At 41.6% G+C, this 18,938-nt stretch overlaps 1 protein-coding gene across 2 annotated transcripts in view; it reads left to right on the top strand.

Moving 5' to 3' along the window:
- The window catches only part of BOD1L1 (biorientation of chromosomes in cell division 1 like 1), a gene marked incomplete at its 5' end in the record, with an annotated part of 55,585 nt that extends 40,065 nt beyond the window's left edge, over window positions 1-15,520 (top strand). For both annotated transcript variants that reach the window (XM_082652888.1, XM_082652889.1), the window contains 10 exons: window positions 578-657; window positions 2,284-2,368; window positions 2,737-2,810; window positions 4,673-4,748; window positions 4,827-4,861; window positions 6,185-6,230; window positions 8,161-8,210; window positions 8,308-8,392; window positions 8,775-8,928; window positions 14,192-15,520. In XM_082652888.1, coding sequence (XP_082509014.1) covers window positions 578-657; window positions 2,284-2,368; window positions 2,737-2,810; window positions 4,673-4,748; window positions 4,827-4,861; window positions 6,185-6,230; window positions 8,161-8,210; window positions 8,308-8,392; window positions 8,775-8,928; window positions 14,192-14,309 — 803 coding nt within the window. In that variant the 3' untranslated portion in view covers window positions 14,310-15,520. The remainder of the gene's footprint in view (window positions 1-577; window positions 658-2,283; window positions 2,369-2,736; window positions 2,811-4,672; window positions 4,749-4,826; window positions 4,862-6,184; window positions 6,231-8,160; window positions 8,211-8,307; window positions 8,393-8,774; window positions 8,929-14,191) is intronic.
- Window positions 15,521-18,938: the final 3,418 nt, after the last annotated feature.

Consider the following 18,938-nt stretch of genomic DNA (forward strand, 5'->3'; position numbering starts at 1 on the left):
TTTTCTGGACTTGATCTAGAAACTAGATTATTCCCTGCAGAAGACCCAACCCCTGGAAATCACAAAAACCCAGGCTTCCTCTGTAACCTGGGCCTGGGCCCCAGCCAGGTGCCATCAAGTAAATCTGACTCCCAAGAGCATGGTCTTAATTGCTAAGCCATACCTCTTAGGTGCTAACCTGTTCAGGAAGTTAAAAGTGTCTGTGGACAGAGATTCCCTGGAGGTCCAGTGGTTAGGACTTGGCACTTTCACTGCCGTGGCCTGGGTTCAATCCCTGGTTGGGGAACCACAGCCACACAGCTCAGCCAAGAATAAAAGAATCTGTGGAAACGCTATGTCCTAAGCCTTCTCCACAGAACCTCCTGCCTTGTTGGTGCCATTTGAGCATTTGTAGATTTTTTTTTTTTATTTTTTTGGTTTTGCTAGGGCCAAGGCCATTGTTCAGTGCTCAAGTCACATGACATCATAAATGCCTAAGAAAGAGGTCTCAAACTGTCATTTTTTTAAATAGAACTATGCATTTCATTTTTTCATTTGGCTTTTATTCCTTTGTGATTCTGTGCAAACTGATTTACAGATGATAATCCAGATGTCCTGGATTCCATAATAGAAACAGGACAGAGGCAATGCTCTGAAACTGAGCCACAAGATACAAAGGTACTTTTTCCACATATTAATTTTAAGTTTTAGGGGTAACCTAATTACATCACTGTGTATACTTATTTTGTATTATATATATGTGTGTGTGTGTGTGTATATTATATATATAGTTCTAATATCTCTTTTACTTTATGTATCTCTAAAAATAAAAGGTGTATATTTTTTAGGCTCTCTCAAAGGAAAAAAACAAATGTTGCACTTTATAATCTTAAACTGCAAGATTGTATTAATATCACAGTTTAGATATAATCATTGCTTAGGTTTTTGTTCATATTATTGACTTCCTTAGGTTTCCAGGTCCTTTCTTCCCAAGTGTAATATGCTTTATTGCAGATATACTTACATGAGAACAGTGAAATACGGTGATACATACTGTTTAAAAATTTTAATATTTGGCTTTCTCTTTACCATAACTCCAGCCCCTAAAATATAGGTAGTCCAAGGATGGGCCCTCCCTCATTGCCTCTTTTTTCCTATGATCTTATTTTCACCTTGTGACTCAGGGAAGCGGCTCACAAATTTTCATTTCTGCTCTTACCCTGTCTTTTGTTCTAGGCCCAGATTTCTCCATTTCCTGGTAGATAACCTCTTCTTGGGTTTTCTCCCATTTCCGAGACTCAGTACTTCTCAGTGTCTATTCCAGTCCACCTCCATCTTCTTGTTCTCTCTCTTTCCCTAATCTATTGTTTTTCCAACTTGTTCCAAAAGTATTTAAGTCACCTTATAAGTATATGCAGCTGACTTCCAGCTCACTAAAACCAGTTTATAGTCTCTTTTCCTCCCAATAACTGATAAACTAAATAAAAAGTAGTAAAAGAATTTTAACAGCCGAAGAGGTAAAGTCACATATTGTCATGAATTTCAGTTGGTTGTGGCCAAGGAAAGATACTGGGTTTTAAAAAGCCCATCACTCCCCCTGCCCTATCCAGAACAAAAATCTTGAGACAGTACTCCTGAATTTGGAAAGAAACAGATTAAAGGGTATTCTTTTATTTTCCCTTCAACTTTGTGTAAGGTTTTTAATGTTAAATTTAAATATACTCTGACTTAATTATTTTCATTTAAAAATCACATATACAGGTAATATTCTCAATATAAAACAGTATTCTGATTTTAAATTTAACTTGTATATTTTTATTTACACATTATATTAGTATCATAGTATAAACAATTTGGTATTTCATGCTCAAAACTTCTTTGCAAATAATTTAACCATTGAGAAATCATTGCTCTAAATCAGCCCAGCTGGATACCCAGAAGTTCTCTTTGGCATCTTCTGCTTTAGTCCTTTCCCCCAGCCCCTCGCCTCCACCAGCAAAGAAAAAAAAAAAATCTGTTGTAAATTCCTTTCAGTTCTTTCTTTGGAGTTTCTCTTGAAAAGTCCAGGGTGAGGGAGGAGAGCAATTTCCATTTTGCAGGGGGAAAAAAAATGGCCTTGTTGCTTTATAGCCTTATCTCTTGCTTTTCTGCCTTCAGATTTTGTATCTTTTTGTGTAGTCTCCCAAGCAGCAAGATTGTTACTTTTTAAGAAAAATTCCCACAAATATCTAAAAGACTGCTAGGAAATTATTGTTGAAATAAGTAAGAAAAAGAAGCTTCTTGTCTTGTTCAACTTCTCCGTAGGAAGAGAACTCTGGAGATTTGGAAGAGTTACCTAAAACAAGTTCTAAGACAAACAACACTGCTTCAAGGGCCATGGAAGAAAAAGGTGAGTAATACATCTACTTAGATAAATTGTTTTAAGAGGAGACTAATCCTTCAAAGCAGTCAGCATATCTCTCACCAGGCTTCACCAACTGAAACTGCAGTTTGCTGATCTGCCTTCTCGTTATAACACAGTACGTCGCGCTGAGTATCAGGAGCGCTTGGGGATCATTTTTAATCTGGCTCCTGTTTTACCCAAAGTGTGCTTCTTATCGGTTAACCAGACTCTAGCTTATTAACTTTGGTGTGTCCACCTGAGAATGGAGTCTGTGTGCATGTGTGACGGGGACGACATAGGTCACCTTGGTAGGTGTCCTGGCGCTGAGGCTGAGTGTAGTCCCCAGCAGTGAACGAGCTCTGCTCTTTCTTCAGATGAATACAGCAGCAGTGAAGCCGCTGGCGAAAAGACAGAGCAGAATGATGATGACAACATAAAATCTCAGGAGGTGAGAAATATTTTTTATATTTATTTGTTCAGATTTATTTAAGTACTACAAACAAATAAAATACATTCAATGCTCTTACCCAAAGTTCTTCTTAAATGCTTTTGAAGTAGTTCTTTTTTTTTTTAGTGCACTAGGACAGCATTTCATGCAGTGCACTTCATCAGTGTCATTTTGATTCATTTTGTTCCCTATATCTTAATTTTATCCAAACATTTGTATGAGACCTACTTCTGTCAGCCACATGGGATCAGCCCAGATCTGTACCTCAGTGTCCATGTCACTTCCTGACCCAGAGGCTTAGCACGGCCAAGCCAGGCACCAGCTCAGGTCAGAGAACAGGGAGCTGCTGAGCCCTGGAGTCCAGCAGAACGAAATGGGAGCAGCAGCATCAGGATGTGCGGAAGGCCTGCAGCAAGTGCCAGATGGGACCCAGTTTGACAAGGTGAGGTCAGGGATTCCTGGGAGGCTGCAGGAGAGGCAGACCTCCATCCCTGCTCACTCCAGGCCCCTTCGGATTTGCAGAGAGCCCAGGGGGACACAGAATCACAGTGACCTGAGACGGAGGTCCATAAATCAAGGGAAACAACTTGTACACCAGCCAGATCTTCTACATAACCATTGCCAAGTTTGCCAGTCTTGATACAGCTTTTTTTTAACATTTTTATTGGAGTATAATTGCTTTACAATAGTGTGTTAGTTTCTGCTGTATAATAAAGTGAATCAGCTGTATGTTTACATATATCCCCATATCCCCTCCCTCTTGCATCTCCCTCCCACCCTCCCTATCCCATCCCTCTAGGTGGTCACAAAGCACTGAGCTGATCTCCCTGTGCTATGCAGCTGCTTCCCACTAGCTATCTATTTTACATTTGGTAGTGTATATGTCCATGCCACTCTCTCACTTCGTCCCAGCTTACCCTTCCCCCTCCCCATGTCCTCAAGTCCATTCTCTACCTCTGCGTCTTTATTCGTGTCCTGCCCCTAGGGTCATCAGAACGTTTTGTTTTTTTTTTTTAGATTCCATATATATGTTTTAGCATACGGTATTTGTTTTTCTCTTTCTGACTTACTTCACTCTGTATGACAGACTCTAGGTCCATCCACCTCACCACAAATAACTCAATTTCATTTCTTTTCATGGCCGAGTAGTATTCCATTGTATATATGTGCCACATCTTCTTTATCCATTCATCTGTCGATGGACACTTAGGTTGCTTCCATGTTCTGGCTATTGTAAATAGTGCTGCAGTGAACATTGTGGTACATGACTCTCTTTGAATTATGGTTTTCTCAGGGTATATGCCCAGTAGTGGGATTGCTGGGTCGTATGCTAGTTCTATTTTTAGTTTCTTAAGGAACCTCCATACTGTTCTCCATAGTGGCTGTATGAATTTACATTCCCACCAGCAGTGCAGGAGGGTTCCCTTTTCTCCACACCCTCTCCAGCATTTATTGTTTGTTGATACAGCTTTTTAATAGTTCTGTTTGTTTTCAGTGGCCTCCTTTATTTTTTATAAGGGATCCCATTTGGTCACAAGTGACTAGGACCAAATCCACATTTAAGTGGACATACATATTTATTACAGAAGTAAAAGCTGACACTGAGCGCTTACTTCCATTATCTCATTATCTCATAATCCTCAGGACTCTGTGAATTCATACTCAGTCAGCATTGTTTGTCAAGTGAGGGGACTGTACTGAGAGAAATGAAGCACTAAGCCTAAGGTCACATATTTTTTAAGAGACAAAGCTGGGATTTGAGACCTCTTAGAAGGGAACTCTAAATCCCATTTTGAGAAAGCAAACTATTTGTATAATAGAGGATAAAACTTTGTATTGCTTTTTTTTCCTTTTCCCCTTAGGAAGATCAGCCAGTAATTATTAAAAGGAAAAGAGGAAGACCTCGTAAACACCCTGTAGAAACATCATTAAAAACAAGTAGGTATTTGGTGTGTTTTCAGTTCACACAAAAGAAATTTTCAAACTGATTTTCTAAGTGAGATTTTTATTTTTTAGAAGATGACTGCAAAACAGATGCTGGCATTGTCACTGTAAGTAATTGCAAAAGATGAGAATTCTTCAAATATCTGCTCTTGACCTGGAAAGAGTATACTGCAATATTAGCATTTTCAACTATCTTTTCTAAAAAGTATTTGAAAAGCTTTAAGAGATTCTCTTAAATAAAACATCAAATAACCATTCAGATAATATTATGATTACTAATAGCATCATATAAATATAATTATATTAATTGTAATTCACTCTGACTCTATCCTCACCTGTCAGTTCAGTTATATAAATTATATAGGGACTTATCATCTTGTCATCCTTGATTAAAATACAGAAAATAGCTGTTTTATATGATTTTTAGATAACGGCTTCTTTATGGAAACCTCCAAAGTGTCTATCTTACTACTTTTTATGGAGGCCCTTTTATAGTAGAATGTACACCAATTTTGATGCAGGAAAATTGGCAGTAATACTTTGTTTTTTAATATTCTTTATCTTTGACCCTGAAGTGTATACCCAACAAACTCATTGTACCAAGACGTCATTGCATGAGTTTCAATGATAACATTATTAAGAGGACAGACATGTCCACTGACCTAACAAAAGCAAATGCAGGGGGGCTTCCCTGGTGGCGCAGTGGTTGAGAGTCCGCCTGCCGATGCAGCGGACACGGGTTTGTGCCCCGGTCTGGGAGGATCCCACATGCCGCGGAGCGGCTGGGCCCGTGAGCCATGGCCACTGAGCCTGTGCATCCGGAGCCTGTGCTCTGCAACGGGAGAGGCCACAACAGTGAGAGGCCCGCGTACCGCAAAAAAAAAAAAAAAAAAAAAAAAAAAAGCAAATGGGATTCAAGCCTCAGCTCTGCCACTTACTCCCAGATCTGTGATACTGGACCAGTCATGTGACCCTCTCGAGACTCCCATTTCCTTGGATATAAAGTAGTGTAACAATATCTGCATTAATTATCTCACTAGAATTCTTATAAGACAACAGAACCAAAGAGCCACATGTAAGAGTGTGAATGCATTTACCAACACATAAGATGGTTTGCCGGGCCGGGTTGGGGAATATTAACAGCGGGCCATGTGTGTCCCTCCATTGCTTGCCCCCCCAGGGTAGCAGCAAAGTGGCTGGGAAAGAGGCTTGTGGCAGCCCTAATCCTCCTTGTGGAAAGACCTGTGTGTTCAGAATCATAGGCATCCATATTTGCTTGGTATGTTTAATCAACTGCAGGAAGTAGGTTCCAGATATTCTGCCTACATAATAAACAGAGGTCCTCCTGTACCTTCTTTACATTGTTGATTGACTTTCTATGGGATGATAACAAACTGCTGACTTCAGTTTTTTTCTTTGTTTAAATTTAGGTAGAACAATCTCCACCTGGCAGCAAACAGAAAGTAATGGAAACAGGTATGTACCTAAAAGCATTGCTCTCTGTATGATTTAAGGAAGGGGTGGGGAAGCCTGGCTGTCGGGGAAGGTTTTAGAATTTCATTGTTTTCCAATGAAGTGGGTGGCTTCCTTGGTAAAAGCGGCTGTCCTTGTAGCCATGAGAGACTCTAGCTAGTGGCTTTTCCTGTGATCTGAGTCATTCTCAATTTTGTTAGTCTGGGAAGTCTTCAGAGAGAAGGGGGAGGGCAACACGGAGCAAAAGAGGGAAGGCACTGCTGTGTCCAAACCATACTTTCATGGACATGTTTTAGGGAGAAATAGATCAACCTGGGACTGGGAACTCTTATCAGGAAGACAGGAATTCAGCCCAAGAGCCTATTGTTTTCAGAAGAAGAATTTTGAAAGGAGCCTGTGCAGCTTCCAGAACTAGGATGCAAGAGATAAAATTGTTTCAATGAAGTGTTTTTGTCCTCATTCCAAGGAGAAAAAATATTCCAAAATGTTGATAATGATTAGCTCTGGCTGGTGAGATAGTAGGAACATTTCGTGTTTTTACTGTTGCCTGCATTTTCCAGAATCTTTACTATGTGTATGTATTAATTTCATGGTTTAAATTTTTTGATACTTAAAAGCAAAAAATAGCCGTTGATGGGTTTGAAAGTGCTGACACAGGCAAAAAAAAAAAAAGAATATGACAAGTATTTTGGACCAAATAAATAGCATGGTCATATCAGGAATGTACATATTTTGATTAGCAAGGTAAAAGCAAATGTGTAATTTAAAATTTTTTTCCACATTTAACTATGTGTGGGATCTTATGATCATCTTTTTCTTGCCTCTTTGAAAATTAAGTTTTGTTTATTTTTTTTAACAAAAGGAGGTTTTGCTTATGTTTTGTTTTTAACCATCTTTTATTCATAATTTTATAATATTTTATATCCATACAACAAGAAATCTTTAGAACTCAAATGCCCTTTAAAGACTCTATTGTAAGCTATGCAATTATGTTTTAGTATTGTCGTTGGGCAGTAGTTTTCTGAATCAGGGTAATGATGACCAGTTAAAGACTGGATTCTTCTTTGTGAGCCTTTTTCTTGGCTTTTAACTCTTCTACCTACGTTAGTTTAGTGAACTTGCAGAAAAGGCAGCTACGCAGTCTTCATCACTAATAAGTCCACTTTTGGGTTGTTGAGTGTCTAATCAGCATCCTCATAATCTTAGCTTCAAACAGTGCATTGAACTAAACTTCATTTTTCTTACCAAGATACATTCTCAGAAAATGATAACATCTACAGAAAGCAAATACATAAAGAATAAGTATTCACAACCTAAAATAGGCTTATAAAATGTACTTTTCTAGGTACCATGGTATAAGTATATGGAGTCATAAGAATTCCAACTGCCCCCCCCCACCTGCTAGTTATGTGACTCTGAACAAATAATTAAGTTACTCAAGCCTCATTTTCCTACCTATCAAATGAGGGCTGTACTATTTATAGAGCTCCATTACAATTTGAGTAAAGTCTGGAATCCTGACCTGCAGTTCCTGCTGTTTCTTGGGGGCTCCCTAGATGTCCCCTTCCTCCTCCCTTTCCAGGTTCAGAGCATTTGAGCTGAAAGAGAGAAACCATGAAGGCAATCTAACCCAAATCCTCATCTCACAGATGAGAAAACTGAGGCTGAGGGAATTTAAGTAATTTGCCTAGATCACATAGCTTATTCATGACAGATCTGAAATGCAAACTTTGGTATCCTGACTTTCATTCTGACATGCTTTTTTGCTTAGGTATTCCACCTCAATGTTTGCTTGGCTGATACAAAAACAATGATAAATCGCATAAGAATACCTTAATTAGCACTGGTACATTCACAGACAGCAAGCCAAACTGTTGAAATTTAATTTGACACTAATTAAAATACTAATGCAGAGATCTTCCTTTTCTTAAAGATGAGTCCAATAAAGAAACACCTAACCTACAAGAACGAAGTGGAAGCAATGTAAGTGTTAATTTTCTTATCAAGACATGTCCTTTAGAAATAAACTTAGTAAATGCTCAAGCGACCACCATTTCAACTTTAATTTTATTGCTTCTAGGATGACAGTGAAGAAAAATCTGTAGCAAATGTGCGTCGGAGAGGAAGAAAGCCCAAGCGTTCACTCACTCTATCAGATGATGCTGGTATGTTCCTGGCAGAGTCTTAATTACAGAGTCTTATCATTTCAGAATCACCTTTTAAGAGTTTTTCTTTGGATGAGGAAAAATCCAGGGGGTGCAACTAGTATTAATACTACATAAATATGTGTGAAATGGCTCTAATCCTGTGTCAGAAATGGTACATCCCAGGTGCTTTTCTGAGTAGATGTGAATTTTTTGCAAATGCTGGCTGTGAACTGCCTAAGTAAACTATCCCAGAGATTAAGTTAAACAGTTGTAAATTGCAAGTGCTGAAACAAAAAGGAAGTGGAAAACCACTTCTTCTGCCTCCAAGGCCCTAATATCTGTCCTTTGGAAGTGTCTTTGGGAATTGTACAATCCAGGTGTTACCCTTCTGTCTGAACAGAATCCTCAGAGCCAGAAAGAAAACGCCAGAAATCAGCTTCTGAAGCAACTGAGGACAAGAAAGACCAGGAGTCTGATGAGGAAGAGGAAGAAGAGGAAGAGGATGAGCCCACAGGAGCCACCACAAGGTCCAGCACCAGATCAGAGGCTCAGAGGTAACAGGGGACAAAGGAGAGCTTCCAGAACCTTCACCAGCTTCTCCATCAGGAAATAGCTTGGGTTTCATGGGATTCTCTTGTCTTTGACTCACTTGTGCCACAGTGTGAGCTCTTTCCTTTCGTTTTATCCTCAGCAGAGAGCACATGCTCCCAGCCCTCTGACATTTCAGTTCCTCTGGGAGAGGCTATTTTCCCTCTTAACCATTTTTGAGGATCACTTTGGAATCTTTTCCAGGCTTTAGATACCTGTTTGGTGCAACCTATTTAGTTCCTTCATAAATATTTATCAAGGATGAGTAGATGTCTCAGATGCAGTGCTAAGCACCGTGGATGGAAACACAGATACATACAACACAGTCTCTGTGTGCAGCGTGCTTAGCTGCAGTGAGAAAGAGAAATCATGAGCCCATACCCGTTGCAAGATGCACCTCACAGTGCTGTGTAACAGGTCCATCACGTGAAATCGCCAGGATGGCCACCATTTTCCACTTACATAACTGGCAATTTCATATGTTTCCCATAGTACATTCTCCCAAACCCTAGTATAGCCAGAGCCTTTGGAGAAAAGAGGACCATGGTCAAGTGAGTTTGGGGAATGCCTCTGAATTTTCTCTCCTTTTTAAGCTGTAGTGTACATTAGCATATTAAGGGCTTGTCATGGTCCTAAAGGAAAGAAACCTGTTTAACTTTGTCAGTTATACTTTGCCCCCCAGCCCCTGTTATTATACCTTTTAACATCAATCAGTATTCCTTTCCCCACAGCCCATTTTGAGAAGTGTTGCATCACCTTACAGTTTTATAACTTTTTCTGAAGCGCGAATATTTTCCATTTTTAATGTGATTCACAAGCTGTTAATCTTGGTATCATCATCTATAATTTCATTATCCAAGATTTCAGGAATATTTATTTCAAGAGGATCACTTATTAACATCTGCCACTGTAGTATAATAGTAATAATGTGTTATGTTTACATAAAGACTTAAAATGAGCCTATTTCTAATTCCTCTAAACCTGTACATTATTAGGCATTCATGATGTGGTTTAGTTTCTCAAAGAATGAGATTTTAGAGCCAGAAGACTTTACGAGCTCACAGGGCTGAAGGTGAGGTGTCTCATGGTTGTTTCTTAGGTGGGGCAGCTCAGATAAATAGGAATCACAGAATTAAGAGATCTGCTGATTGAGAGGGTGCGTTTGGGTACAGACACCCCTCCCTCTTTTACACTCGTGGAAAAATCATCCAGTATAGTCGAGCCCAACTCGGAAAGTTCCACAGGCCTTCTAGGCATCTTCAAGTGAGTGTCTAAAAGTAGCAAACAGATTTTCCCTTTAAAATTTATTCTTCAAAAATAAATCGTATTTGACTTACAGTTCTATAATCACCCAGATTATCAATGCTTCTCCTTAAGGCACTTTAGGAGCTTGTGACTTTAGATTCCTTGGCATTGGTTGATTGGTTCCAGGGCTCTGGCATCTTTGTAATCCCACAGATTCTCAGGGTCACATGGGGTCTCAGTGGGTCCATACTGCAAACCCATCAGTACCTCGATCATGCTGCCCACAGCTCCTCTGAAAAGGTATTTCTGCTTCTGCGTGTTACCTCAGGACAGGAAAGCCACCTCCTCATGGCATTCTCTTGTGTTCAATGGATGCTGGCCTCCCCATAGCTTCTACCTTTGGAGCCTGTACAACTTTCCCTTAAACACTGGAGGGTGGCTTCTAGGTCTTCTCTTGTTTTGAGCCCCCTCATCATCCTGTTTGTTCTCCTCAGTTTATCTGTATTCTCTTTTAAGAAGCAAATGTTTACACCAAGTGTGCGCTGATGAATCTAGAAGAGGCCTGTCCACCTTATTTTCTAGACTGTGCTTCAACATTCATCCAACTCACTGGGCTCCCTCTGCCTGGGCTGCACACCAACTCAGCACGTTCTTTTTCCTCATGGGACATTTCTTCTCTCACCTGATGCTTGTGCAGGTGACTGCTTGGACCTGGTTTCAGGGCCTTAACATTCAGCTTTGTGAACTGTACTTTCATCGATCTTGGCCCCTTATTCTACTCTGGTGAGCACTTTGGGATCTTATATCATCAGCCAATATATTTTCTGTTTATCACAGATTTATCTTTCTCTAAATCACGATATACTGTCCCACACAGTGAAAGCAAAGCTAGAGTCATATAAGCAGAGTTAGTCTCAGGTGACATGAAGACCTGCTTACCAACAGTGGTCCAGAAAAACAGCCATTTTCCTACTTTTAGTCCCCATTCTCTGACTTGCCCATGAGGAGCCTCGTCCTTTCTGGAGTCCCAGGGACTGGAGTGTTCAGTGCTGCCATTTGCCCAGTGTTTCTATAATCTGTTTCAGAAAACATCATAGCGAGCCATCTACACATGCAACATCCAAACTTGGCAGCCCAGAGAATTTCCCTTAGAAATCAACAAAAATTAGCAAAAGAGGAATTATCTACCAGTGAAAAAGTTAGTAAATCTCCCCAACTAGGAAGGTAAGTCCCTGCTGACGTTCAAGTCACTTTTAAACCCCTGAGATTGGTTTTGGTGGGTGCAGTGATGCTTTCTCCCTAAGTTTAAGATTCTTGTCTTGCCAAATAACTGTCTTTGGGAATCATTTGTTTTCCAAATGAAATCTACTCCAAACAGAGTAGGAAGGGCTGCCAAAAGGAGTCTCGGTGGCCTCACCAGTCTGCCCCACCTCACGGCCCTCCTGCACAGGCTTTATCCTTGACACGTGTGAGCCTTACCTGCCAACTCCTACCCCCCAGAACCAAAGACAAGGCTTGTTTCTCCCCAAGTGGTCACAGACCTGAATGCTTGGTTAAAAGCATTGCAGCAGGGTCCAGGAGGTAACAGCCCGGGGTCATTTCTGTTTTGCTCAGAGCACTGGAGAGGCGATGAGGTGACAGGAGAGCCCTTGAGGCATAGCCACGAGCTGGCTTACACCTTCAGCCTGGCCTGGTTCATCTTCCCGCTTCCCACAGGTTGTGCCGACCCCTGCTCCCTGCCTCTGCTTGTGCTGGCTCTTTCTTGAGGAGCGCCCTCACCACCAGCCCCCAGTCAGCCAGGTCCTTCCATCCTGTACACCCACCCCCTTCAGGATACCGCCCTGCCTGTTCAGCTCATCCTCGCCTCCTTCCTGTTGCCCTTCTAATTGGGGCTGTGCAGTTGACAGTGGCATATACCATTGCTTTAAGTGTGTTAGTTTTGTTTTCCTATCTGGTCCATAAGCTTCTTCCTTGAGGTCAGGGACTTGCCTTACCTTCTGTACATTATAGCATCAAAAAATAAAAGACTTCACATTGTATGAAAGCTGTTTTGATGTCTCTTATCACACTTGATCTTCCTAGCATACTTGTATGTATGCATTGTTATCCCCGTGTTATAGAAAGCGAAGCAAACTGAAGTGCCGGGCACCTTTCACATATATTCTCCCATTAATCCTCATTAAGTAAAATGTGGTATTTATCCTTATTTTATATATGAGAAGAATCTTAGAAAGGTCTGGTTCATTATTTCTCAAACATGAATGTGCAGGCCAATCACAGAGGCTCTTGCTGAGATGCAGACTCTGATTCTGTAGGTCTGGGGCAGGACCTGATGGTCTGCATTTCTCACAAGCTCCCAGGTGCTGCCAGTGCTGCTGGTCATAGGCCACCCTCTGAGTGGAAAGAAAGGGTCTGTCAGGTGACCTAGCCAAGCTCACACAGCTAGACGGAAGCCCCTGCGCAAAGCTTCTGTTCTCTGCGGTATGGCATCCAGCACAGTGCTGGCACACGCCCACTCCTAGGTAAATAGCTGCGCACTTAGTGGCTGATGGCTTTCCCTGGTCATGGTTTGAAATGGGATATTGACAACCACTGGTTTTTAGCTGTTCTCAACACATGCATAGATAACATGCTGAAACTACATCATATACAACAATATTTGACTCGATTTGAGCTTATTTACTTGTGCTGTCAAAGGAACGATAAGTAAAACATGTCTTCACATCAGTAGAGTCCCATCTCCTGCAGTTTTATTTTCCAAGTGTCTTCACTGATATAACATTTACTTACTGCTCGCTCACACATGTCGGGCTTTGTACTAGGCACTGGAGAGAGGAAAAGGAATAACCTCAGCAGCTGCCCTGGAGAAACATCCTGTCTAATGGAGGGACGTATGTGTACCTGACTTTCAAACTTTTTTGACAGTAAGCAGCTCATGTTAAGAATGTATTCTGCAATATTGTCGCTGTCACTGAAACAAAATTTTCATGAGCCAAACTGAATAGAAGTGATATCAATGGTCTATTGTGTTCTATTAATACGTTGTTTTAAAATAATGGCTCTAGCCTGCAATTTGAAAAACTCCAGTGGATAAATTAACAACGGAAAGTGCTGTGGGGTTTCCGAAGGGCAGCTTGCTCTGTGATGAGGAAGGCTTCCCAGAAGGAGTTGCTTTTGAACTGGGGCTTCAAAATGAGGTTTGCCAGATAGGAGGTGTGGCGTTGTTCCAAAAAAAATCACATGCCAAAATATGAACATGTCAGAGAACACTTTGTGTTTGGGAATGGGGCTACTTTGGCAGGACTATAGTCCAGAATGGTGCAGCAGTTGAGGGCAAATGGTAAAGGACTTTGTGTATTGCGTTCTGGATGACTTTGTGCTGAAAGTATCAGAGGTCCTAGAGAAGAGATAAGACGGTGATATTGACATGATTAACTGAAGTTTCCGACAAATCAGTCTAATGGCAGAATGGAGAGCAGGGCTAGGCTGCTGGCAGGGAGACTGGGTAGGAAACTCTTCTCAGGTTCCCATGCCTTTTCTAACACTGCCAGCTGTCCTCTGTGGTAACGTCCTGTGAGACACGGTTGTGTGCGTGCTCAGATGGAGGCTGCCATCCCGCTGTGTTCTCACCAGTTGTTTCAACATGGGACTGGCCGTTGATTTCTTTATTGTATAGATAGAAGAACTAGGGCCTAGAGAAGAAAGTGGTCTTGACCAAGGTCCACACCCAGAGTAGGACAGAACCGGAAGCAGAGTACAGGCTTCCAAACTCCCCCACCCGTGCCCTGTTAGGATGTGAGGCTGTCAGCAAGTAACCAGTCAGCATAGGCTCTTCTAGAGTCTCCTTGTCCTGTGTGGACCTTATCCAGGTTTTCTCTTCTTGGGTCTCAATGTCAAAAATCTTCCAATTTTTGAAGAACTCCCAAATTATTTGAAGCAGCTCTTTCTAAGTCTTACCACGGCCTTGACTTTTGTTTACTGCAGATCAAAGGCACAGCTCTCCCCTCCTACCAAACGCAAGAGAGAAGCCAGCCCTCCCGGGGCACGCACCAGAGGCCAGCAGAGGGTGGAGGAGACCCCGGTGAAGAAGGCAAAGCGGTAATCTGACTGCGGCCACCCCTGGCTGGTCCACAAGGGGACACGGTAGAGAGAAGAGGGACAAGCCTCAGGGCCACAGGCTGTCGTTTTTCACCAGGGGAAGGCCGTGCATGTGCTCCAAGTTCCTAGGTGCAAGCTTTTTCTTGTTATGTTTTAAACAGCTTTATAAACTATTGTTCATAGAAGTATTATGTACATTTATTTCAGATAAAGGAAAATAAGTTTACTTTGTACCTGAACTCAAAACAAAGTAGTTGTATATTTTAACATTTGAAATTGGGATTTCCCGATGTGACACATCACTCACGCAAACCCTTCCAGCCCATCAGACGCCAGGCTGCCAATTGGTAATCTGTGTACAGTATATAAACATGTAAAAACAGGTTGTATTTTACTGTATGTATGATGCTAATCAATGAACACTTTATTTATTTTACAGAGAAAACTTATCTGTGAACTTTACTATATATCTGTTTATTTTATTTTATTTTTTTTAATAAAAAAAAAGGGTTTTAAATGCTATGCAGTCATTAGTAGAGATGTTTTAGGACTCTGCCTGCCCTGTAACTATCTGAATTTCATCTGGCAGGAAATACAGACTCTTCTCGCATGTATGAGTAAAGTAGTTTAGCTCAAGAAGGGGTCTCCATTGCTTTTCTGTTCACAGTTGTGATTCTGTTTTTTAAGAATGTAACTTGTTTCTAGATTATACTCGCATCTCTGACTTTACTACCAGCCCCACTGACGTAGGAGGTTCCGGTTCACGTAAAATTACATCTGTTACCTGCAGCATAAACCCCTGTGTCGGTGTCCATTCCTCTCTGTGCTGCCCCATGTTCTTTCCATAATGTCTTTTTCAGTGAAGAGAAATGCATTGAAGATTAAAGTCACTCCTGTTTATCGAGCTTCAGGATTATATGTTATTTTATACACAGTTATTTCAAGATAGAAACTGGCTTTATTGCCAGATTCTTTTTTAAACATGTTTTAACTCTCATATGAGCAAACTGTCCAACTTAAGTTTTTCATAAGATTAAGCTTTTCTTAAGATCAAATTTGCCTCTAGCAATGATGTGATGAGTTGCCAAATAATTGAGATTGTTTTAAAATGTTTTGTTCATATTCTTGTTTTATAATTAAAATTTACATTCAGTGTGTGTGATTTTTTTTTTGAACTCTTAATGTAAGTTGGATATTTCTGTCATTTTACATTGTTTCTTACTGAGATTTTATATATAAATTATAAAATGTTTCCCAAAACTTGAGTGGTAAGAATTTTTTTCCCCCTATTTTAAAATTTCTCCCTGTGAAAACTGTTTCATCTCTCTAAATAATTGGTCTTAGATATATTGTTCCATTTTCACATTCAAATTTGAGTCGGTGATGGCCTCTCTCTCGGTAGAATTGAATGTTAGATCTGGAAGGGGTTTGGGAGACAAGGAATGTGAGAACTCCTTATTTCCATTTATATGGTTGAGTTTAACCAAAGCTCAAAGTTAGTTAAGGGTAAGAAGCCAGACTGGGTTCCAAGGCTCCAAACTCCTTGGCAAACCATCTTCGCACTAGATGGTTCTAGATTGGTTCACCAGAAGTGCTCACCCGAGAATGTATTCTCCACGTGAAACCAGTCTTATTCCGTTTAGTAACGCCCTCCCTAGGCACGACCTTACGGGACTGAGTAGCTGGGTGGTGAGGAAATGCAGCCTCTTAACAAAGTTGGAAGTAAACATTGCAGCTGCATAAGGAATCGTCTGGTGGGGAACTCAGCTGGGTCACTTAACCTCCAGCGGTTCTGAAACCCGTGTAGGGAGGAGCTGCCACCCCATGGGGCACTGGAACTACACAGGAGCAGTTCTTGGTCATCACAAGGATTTGGCATCACTGGTCCATATTTAGTAGAAGGGAGGAGGTTGGGAATGCTGAGTGTCCTACAATGCACAGAACAGCCCCTAACTCCACAGCCCAAAATGCCAGGAGCTTCCCCCCGAGATCCCACTGGGAAACACTTTCACACCACCTCAAACTCTCCATTTCCCTCATCTCAGCTTAGTGACCACTGCCATGCCTCGTTGCTCCTCCGTAGGCAACCTGAACAGTCACACATCTGTGGAGCTGACATAAGGCTGGGCCAATGCAGCGGGACGTCCCAAAGGGGCAGCCTGTCCCCTGACTGAAAGTAATGCAGCCAGTTCCTCTGCAGCTGAAGCTGGTCCTTCCCTGCCTACTTCAGTCCTCTTTCTTCAGGGCGATGCTGCTGGACTCCCCCCCTCATCACCTAGACTTCTTCAAGATTAGAACCTACTAACTCCAGCTTGCCAAGGCCAGCCATTAGGAATGGCCGTCTGGTGATCTCACAGTGAGCCAAGTTGGGACTGAACTCCTGTCTTCTAACCCCAGGTCCAGGTTCTTTCTGCAAAGCCCCAACAGAGGGAGGATGGATCTTCCTACCTCAACAGCAGGCTCACTCACGGCAGGACCATGATATAGTGGAGGAATCCCCAAACATCTCCACAACTGAAAACCTAACTGACTTGAGATGAGGTGGGTGGATGATTCGAGCTCAATGATTTAATTTTCATCTGTTTTTTATTTATTGTTCATCCTGAGTGCGAGAGCACCTTACATTTCCTAAAATTACTGCTTAGCTATCCTTGTGTAATTAAATCAAGCACAGGAAGTGTTTCCTGATACACTGAGTGAGACACTTTTCTCAGGGGAAGGAAATTGTTGTATAGCCAGTGTCTTCCGCTGAAACTGCTGCGCTGGGATGCACATTTGTTGAGCTCCTAGCCCAACACCAGGGACACAAGTGTGAGCCCCAGTCCCAGGGGTGACAACACGTGCAGCAGACAGCTGTGCTGCCCTGGGACTGCACCATAGGACACAGCAGCGGGGAAGAAAGTTACCTTCCTGAGAGAAGCCGGCCAAAGGACGAACTCCTGGTGGACAAGAGAGTCTTTGTTTAAGTATAAAATGGAGCTTGAAGCAAGGTTAGGACCTAAAGAATAGAGCATTTTGAAAGCTGAGGAGCAGGCTGGCAATGACAGGCCCCATTCTCACTGCCAAGTCAACCTTCCAGAAACTTCCAGGAGGAGAAGCACACAGATAATATCTACATAGCTCTAACCACACAAAACACATACATAGCTCCAAAGGCTGCTTCCTCACACTGCAGACCTTCTTGGAAATTCATTAGTCACATGAGCACACATGGATTTCTAAGAAATCTGGCTAACTTTGTTTAACCCAGAATTTTCCAAGGTTGTCAAAACCTTAGAACCCCTACTACCTCCCCGTAACACACACCACATACACACACACAAACTCAACAATTTAACATCTATTTGACAACCCTGCTCCCACCCAGATTCTGGACATTTACATAAGAACCTGAGTTGAGGATTCCTGCCCTAAGTTCCCGCTTTGCTTTTCCTGGGGAACCTTTTAAAATAACCACTTAGAGTTGAGTACTCAAAAAATAAGTGACCTCTGCCCCAAACACCTTATAAGGAACAGGTGCTTGGTACCCCACTCTCCATCTCCTGCTCTTTTGTGATCTGGGACAGAGGACTGCCCTTCCCCCAGCTCACTGCACTTCCCTCAACCCCGCCTCCATATCTGTGATCTGTAAGCAACAAATCTTGGAACTTTACTTCCTTTGTATGAATGTACTGAAACTGCACATTTGATCAAAGTGACCCCGGGGTTTTCACTTCCCCAGAGTGGGAGATCGGATACCGGAAGAGCTACCTGCCAACCCCTTGAGGGTGGTTTGTGCCTCCTTGTTCAGCAGGTTATAATCTGTACATTCTTTATTTAATACACCAGCTATGGGCCCCCCAACACATTGAAACATAGAACGATACTCACACCTTGGAAGCTTCCTGCGTGCCCCCAGGTTTACCACCATTCTAAATACAAGTTTATCATTTTACTGTATATGTATATACATCCCTAAACGATATTTTAAGTTTTGAATACTTTTGAACTTTACATAAATAGAATCATATTTTAAGGATCATTTGAGACTTGCTTTTTTCTTCTACACTGTGCTTTGAAATTCGTCTATGGTAATGTGCACACCTTCTATGGTAACATGCATACCTCCAGTTAGTACACTTTTGCTGCTGTATAGTGTTCCGTTAAAAGAATACATCACAATATACTAAGCTGTTCATTTGCCTGTTACTGGTCTTTAGGTTGTTTCCAGGTGAAACAATGCTTCTATGAATATTCTATGGATATTTTATGGGCAGAGCCTCCCAAACTTATCATCATACATATAGAAGATGACATTTATAGGCACATTAAGGGAAGCCGAAGGAGCAGGCTGGTTGCTGCCTGAGGCGACCGACCATTAGCCTGTGAACCAGAGGACCACTCAACCACTTCAAAGGCTGAGGGATTAATATATATCCCCATTTCCCATGCCAAGACACACTCAGCTTTCTGCTTCAGTGTACAACTGCTAATTCCTAGAGTAAGCATATTTTCAGGTTCATAAGATAACCAAATTTCTTCCCAAATGCTTTCACCATGTTGTACTCCTACCAGCAGTGTGTTTACCTCACTGGACATTTGGTAATATAGGACTTCTTGATTTTGCCTATCTAGTGGATGTAAAATATCTCAT

The sequence above is a fragment of the Grampus griseus genome (assembly GCF_964374135.1).
Source record: "Grampus griseus genome assembly, chromosome: 4".
Classification (NCBI taxonomy): domain Eukaryota; kingdom Metazoa; phylum Chordata; class Mammalia; order Artiodactyla; family Delphinidae; genus Grampus; species Grampus griseus.